Source organism: Nicotiana tomentosiformis, chromosome 1, assembly GCF_000390325.3.
Source record: "Nicotiana tomentosiformis chromosome 1, ASM39032v3, whole genome shotgun sequence".
NCBI lineage: Eukaryota > Viridiplantae > Streptophyta > Magnoliopsida > Solanales > Solanaceae > Nicotiana > Nicotiana tomentosiformis.
In genome coordinates, this window is record NC_090812.1 from 42,974,427 (window position 1) to 42,981,356 (window position 6,930).

The 6,930-nt window shown below is 42.0% G+C and overlaps 1 protein-coding gene across 1 annotated transcript; it reads left to right on the top strand.

Annotated features, from left to right (window-relative positions):
* The first annotated feature begins 6,193 nt into the window (after positions 1-6,193).
* Positions 6,194-6,619, top strand: LOC138906347 (uncharacterized). The gene has a single exon (XM_070194897.1). The coding sequence runs from the start codon at positions 6,194-6,196 to the stop codon at positions 6,617-6,619; it is 426 nt and encodes a 141-aa protein (XP_070050998.1).
* Positions 6,620-6,930: the final 311 nt, after the last annotated feature.

Consider the following 6,930-nt stretch of genomic DNA (forward strand, 5'->3'; position numbering starts at 1 on the left):
TCAAGAGACATCTACAATATTCCTAAGGTAACCCATTCAAAAAGTAAGGGAACCCCATACCTACTCCCTCAGTAAAGAAGAAGACATCTACAATTTTCTATTTCGATTTTTCTAAGGACATGCAAATTGATTTGTCCCTGATATCTCTTAGGGCATTGACACATTGTCGATCAACTCTTGCCTTGTGTCAGTTAGCGGGTAAATACAATATTTCAATGTCTGTTCTACAACGCTTAGCTGGTGCAGACTATCGTCTTCTCTCCCATTTGATGTCTACTCAATCTAAACGTTGGGAACAATTGAAAGTGGCTGCTTCTAAACCCTATGGTTTACATCTATTAAACTTAGAATTTAATTTGGGTAGGGGATAGCCTCTAAATCCCTATTTGAAGGCGAAGATGATCGATTCTCTTTTTCAAAAGGAATTAAAGCCTTAAGAGATAGGGCTCTTTCCAGACGAGCTGATGTTCGATGGTGAACGAGAGATAGAGGAGCTCACTCTTCTAGGCCGAATAGGTAGATCAATGGTTGCAATGGCTCTCTTGGTATCACACCGCGACATGGCCAGGCATAGGGCCACTGACATAAGTCCCGCCCCCGCCGGCTATCTTTGATTGTCTTGGTCGAAACATTGGGGTATTTTGAGCAGGTTGTCTACTCTCTGATGATCTTTTCTAAAATAAGTAATAAAAGGGAAGCCCGGGGTCAAAGGGCGTTCGTTGTTTCCTGTATAGCTTTCTAGGGCAGAGATCTAGCAATGCATTCTAGGGACAAATCATTGGTATTGGATGTATCGTTAGGTTGTGCCGAGTCAAATCTACTCCGTTTTTTTTTCGCTGCAGAAAAGAGATCCCTTCACTTTTGCTTTCAAAAATGATGAATATGAAGTCTGAGAGGCTGCAGGTACTATGGATCCTCTGACACCCAATCAGGTTGCCTTCCCAGGTCTCGTCGGTGTTGCCTGTATGTCGTGATATTCCGTGAGATGGTTGTCTCCTATCCCCCTTCCAGTGGGGAACCCGCTCCCCAATCGTCGCTCTACTGTGCCTGGTCCGTCCTCTAGGCATCTTTGGAAGGCTGGAAGTGTTATAACATACACGCTTCCCTTTACTCCATAGGGCCTTCTCATCAGTTGTAGGGTTTGGTGGCCCGAAATTGACTTGGCTTCGCCAAAAGGCCTCATCTCTAAAAGCCTGGCTCGCGAGGCATCCCTCTCGCAGTAGGGCTCCAACCCTCGCCTTTCTTGTGACATGCTATGTTTCCCCTCTCTATTCCCAAGTAATGGGTGAGTCCCAGGCGTCAGTTTGTGGATCGTGGTCTCACACACTAATCCCTACAGGTGCCCGTAGTAGGCCAGCCGCCCTACCTAAACCAATCATCGTATCGGTCCCTAGGCTCCATTGTTGGGAAGGCTCGGCTTCGAAACCGTACGTGGAGCTTCCGCCTTATATGGCTCCTCTAGGGATGGAGGTAGGCCCAACCAAAGCTTGTGCGGTTAAGGTTGTTGTACACGACCTCATAAGAAAAGAATGAAAAAAATGATGTTTCCAACTTCTGGTCTTTGACATAAAGAAATAAGTAATAACGAAGGGGACATTTTAAAATTATCTCCTAGCTATGGGAACAAGAGAGACATGGATGGTTTACTCATGTAAACCAATAAAAAAATGAGAAAAAAATATAAAAAGAAAAAATCAAAGTCGAGTCTTATGTCGAGTTTTCTCAAAATCCTTGAGAAACTTATTGAATTTCTGAAAGAGTTTTCATAATGCTATACTTCAATTAAAGATCGAGTCAAAGGAGAATTCCGCTTTACAAAACTAAAAATCTTTCTTAAGAACCTAGGCGACTTGCTTTAAAGCGGCGCCTTCCTTTTTTGAATATGAAAAGAGACCAGCCAGCTTTTAGATGAAAGAAAGGAGGCCTTTCCTTGTAGGAATAGCTTTCTAAACTATTTTAAATAATATGAGACCACCAAGGCCTCCCAAAAGATTTTGACAGAAGAAGATTCCAACAAACAAACCTTTGTATAAGCCGGTTATCATCTACGTAACCGCAAACTTGCTTTCTTCAAGGAGAGTGAAGCGAAGTCCCTCCTCAAAAGGAAAGAGGGATGAGCATAATGACTTCTGTATCAGTAAGCATTCCCTCGCCGGGCTAAGTTTGGGCTTTCCAGTCTCATTCACTTTAATCGCACGAGATAAGGAAAATGAGATATCAAGTGGGAAGGCAATGACGGTGAGGGAAAGGCAAGTAGTCAGAAGCAGGAAGCATAGGAAAGAGCAGTAAGAGCAAGAGCAGTCCGCAAAGAAGCTAGTTGAAGCATGGCAATGGGAGAATATTTTGAATGAATGTTGAATGGGAATTGGGATAGGCACTGCTACTGGTGGATCTTTGCCTAGAACTGACTTTTCAATTGGTTTATACTGGCTTTTCAATAGGTCAAGCAAGTCCGTTGGCAAGCCTATAGGCTATTGGCTTCTTCCTATATCCCTATTCGGGAAATAAATTGATTCCATTACCGAACAAAAAAAGATTATTCCCTTAGTTCTACCTACCACCCTTCCACACTGTTTAAGGGGCAGCATCTATTGATAGTGGATTTCAGGTGTTTAGATATTTCAAGCATAAGCAGTAGTTGAACAACAATTATGAAAAAGCAAGCAAAAAGGCAGGCCCAAAGTCGGATTCGGCCAAATAAGCAGAATGGCAAGCTTCATTACCATTCAAAAAATCCCATCGGTTCGAAACTAAATCCTAAACTTTAGAGTGGTAAATAGTAGAAAGAGAAAGTCCAACTTAGGCCTCAGGCTAGAGAAGGGTCATCGTTCCCGGTTGTCCCATGTTTGTTATATTTCAGCAGGGGGAGCCCAACCCCGCTAATGCTGTAAGGCCCCGTAAAATTTTGCAAAAGAAAATAAAGTTTTGTGGTGCCGAATTTGTTTTACGTGTTGAGTATTATAGAAAATTTTGGGTTGAATAATGCACCAGGAAGTAAAGGAAAGTATTTTGGTAGAAAAATGCATTTCTGCGGTCCATTATGCGACCGCAGAATCACTCTGCGGGTAGCATAATGGCCGCAGAAGTGAGGCAGGAGAGGGACCGTTTGGATGAAATTTTGCAGTCAACTATGCCACCGCATAACTGTTCTGCGGTTTATTATGCGACCGCAGAATAGGTATGTGGGCCGCATAGTGACCGTAGACATGGATAGATTTTTGGTTGTTTTGGTCACCGATTATGCGACCGATATGCGGTCTGCATATTGATTATGCGATCGCAGACCTTGTTCCGAAGCTCCATTTTTGGATTCTTAAAACCCGACCCTATTTTGTTAACTACATTCTTTGGGCAATTTTTGAGCTATAATATGACATTTTATCGTGAGAGAGAGTGCCCTAGAGTGAGAAGGTATTCTTTAATAATTGTTCTTCAATTCTTGCCCATGTTTTGGAAGATTAAGAAGGGAAACTCACTAGGTCTTCATCGTAGAGGTAACATTTTACACCCTAACCCTCAATTTCGAATATTGTCTACAAATGAGTAATTAACAAGATAATTTTTGGGCCTGGGAGTTGTTTATTTTACATGCATGTGTTATCAAAGGGTGTAGGAAGATTGTTGAGCTAAAAATGGTAAATATTGGGTTATGGGATGATGAAAACCTCCATAAAAGGACCTTGAAAACTTAATGCACACCCAGTATTTGATAAAATGTTCAAATGAGCTAGAACCATAATGATCTTCCTAATTTTGGTTCAATTTGTTATATTTCTACAATAGATCGAAGTTGCTAAGAATTACGGAACATTTTAGAGTTTAAAGAAGCTCAGTTGAGTTATGTTGGCTAAACTCTTCTCTTAGAATTGGATCCCACGATATTCATGTGAATTATGTAAGTCCCGAGTGGTTCATTATAAAATTGACTATTCCGAGTAAGATTGAGTTGGAAGATATATGTTCAACAAGTATTCCAAATGCTTTATGGGTTGTGCATTAGAAATGTTCGACTTCAAGTTAAATTCAAATGAAGGCTATTATGCCAAATTTTGTGAAGATTCTCTATGTGGCTTAGACTCTTAATTGCTCACATGTTTACTTCATGCCTTGATTAGAATTGTTGTTGTTGTTGTTGATGATGTTGATGTTAGAAATAAAGAAAGGTGAGCATGAAATATTAAATATCGCCAACGTGCCAAGAATGATTTTATAATTATGGCCATTAGTGCCAATAAAATAAAAAGATGTGAAAGTAATATGAGATGCGATGATTGATATAGAAAGGTTGATGTCTCGAATAAGACGGCCTAGCCAGTCGGGTCGTGATCGGACACCATGTCGCACACATGGTGGTGATTGTGCTGCAAATTATAACTGAAATTGTGACTGTGGTCGATGTCCCTAATGGATAGCCTAGTCGATCGGGTCGTGATCGGACTCAGTGTTAAAAATGGTAGTATTGATATTGAGAGTTATTTTGGTTGATTTCTCTAATGAGATAACCTAGCCAATCAGGTCATGATCGGACTCTGTGCTGAGAGTACGATGGTACTGGTATTGTGAATAATGGTATTGTGGACAGTGGTATATTGATATTAAAAATCTCCCAATCTGAGATATGGAAATTAATTGAAACACTGTCTTGATCCTAAATTGAGGTTTGATGTTGATTAAGGCTTCCATTAACATCATGATAATCTTTTTTGTGTTATTTGTCATTCTATTGAGAGGGTATTTAGTTATACATACTAGTGCTATTCGACAGTACTATCGTCCCTTTTGCCGGGGGCGCTGCCTCTTTCAATAGATGCAGGTGGTTCCACAACACGAGATATTGGTCAGTGATAGCAGTGCACATTTTTCCCAGCTGATTTGGTGCGCCCCACTTCATTTCGGGGTCATGAATCTTTTGTACTTTGTGTATTTTGTTTGAGGTATAGACGGGGCCTTGTTGCCGGCGTTATCATTGTACTCTTCTTTATCTATTGATGCTCCGTAGACATAGTGTGGGTTGTGTATTGGTGCTGATGAAGACAAACTATGTTATGTTGTGGTTGTATTACTTGTCCTACTTGAGACTTTAAGAAAAATGATGAAAACTATTGGTAATGAATTGGCATTATAGGAATGATCAGCTTTTTGTCTAATTAATGCAAATATGTATTATCTTCATTCGTGGATGAGTTTGGGTTGAAGAAATATAATAAGCTTGCTAGGTCGGGTTTGCTAGGTTGAGCGCCGGTCGCGCTCCTTGGTTTTGGGGCGTGAAAAATTTGGTATCAGAGCCTAAGGTTTTAAAGTGTCCTAGGATGCCTTGGAGCCATGTCTACTGGAGTCCTTTTTATCAGTGTGTTGTCGACCACTTCTATAATTAGGATGCTACATCTAGTAGAGTCCTGAGTGTGTGGGATTACCATATGAGTTTCGCGTACCTGTCTAAGTATGCTATTTACATGTTGCCCACTATGGAGGCTAGAGTGCACCGCTTTGTGCAGGGACTTAGTCCCTTGGTAATTAATGAGGATGCTACAACTGCCTTGCATTCTGATATGAACTATGGAAATGTGGTCGCATTCGCTCAAGCCACATAGACACGCAAATTAAGGAACATAATGGAGCGAAAGGGTAGTAATAAGGCCTAGTCTACGGGCAACTTTGGCGGTTCTTCTGGTGGCACCAGGTCAGCCTTTAGAGGAGGGTCGTCAGGGCCATCACAGTCCTTTGCTCAGTATTCGACTAGTGCACCGCCATCAGGCCCTAGTCAGCAGCAACAGTGGAGCCATTTCGGGCCTAATCAGGGCAACAGGGGCTCATATCAGCATGGTCGTCATGGTGGTAGATTCCAGCAGCAGAGGAGACCCCCATGCCCTCGTTGTGGAAAGATGCACCTAGAAATATACTACATGGACTTACCTATATGCTACGGATGCAGATTGAGGGGTCACAATCAGAGGGTTTGTTGTTCGTCCCGCCAGGGTGCGGGGAGGGGCATGACACAGGCAGCCAGTTCTGCAGCTACTACATCTACAACACCTCCTCCAACTCGAGGCACTCCAATACCCACAGGGTATCGTGCAGCTAGGGGTGGAGCACATAGTTTAGGAGGATCCGGTCGTTTCTATGCTATGAGGGGTCGCTAGAAATCAGAGGCTTGTCCAGATGTTGTCACAGGTATATTGAATGTCCAATGAGAATGGTTGATTTTGATGTGATAATGGGGATGGATTGGCTTTATTCTTATTTTGCCAAGCTTGATTGCCGAACCATGACTGTTACGTTCGAATTTCAAAATGAGCCAGTTATTGAGTGGAAGGGTGACGATGTACTACTGAAGGGTAGGTTTATTTCTTTCCTTAAGGACACGAAGATGATCATTAAGGGGTGTAATTACCATTTTGTACTAGTTACAGACACCGATGCTGAGGCACCTACACTTGAGTCTGTGCCTGTTGCGAATGAATTTCCGGGAGTCTTTCCGGAAGATTTCCTTGGGAACCCACCCGATAGGGAGATTGATTTTGGGATTGATGTGATGCCAGACAAACATCCTATATCTATTCCACCCTACAGAATGGCACCGGCAGAATTGAAGGTGCTAAGGGAACAATTGAGAGATTAGAAAAGGGTTTTATCTGGCCAAGTGTGTCGCCTTGGGGCACACCAGTCCTTTTTGTAAGGAAGAAACGTGGGTCACTGAGAATGTGTATTGACTATCGGCATCGTAATACGGTCACAATCAAGAATAAGTACCCACTGTCAAGGATATATGACTTGTTTGACCAATTGCAAGCTACTAGGTGCTTCTCCAAGATTGATTTAAGATCTGGTTATCATCAATTGAAGATTAGGGAGCGGGTTATTCCGAAAACAACTTTTAGGACCCGGTATGGGCATTTTGAGTTTCTAGTGATGTCTTTTGTGCTAATAAAT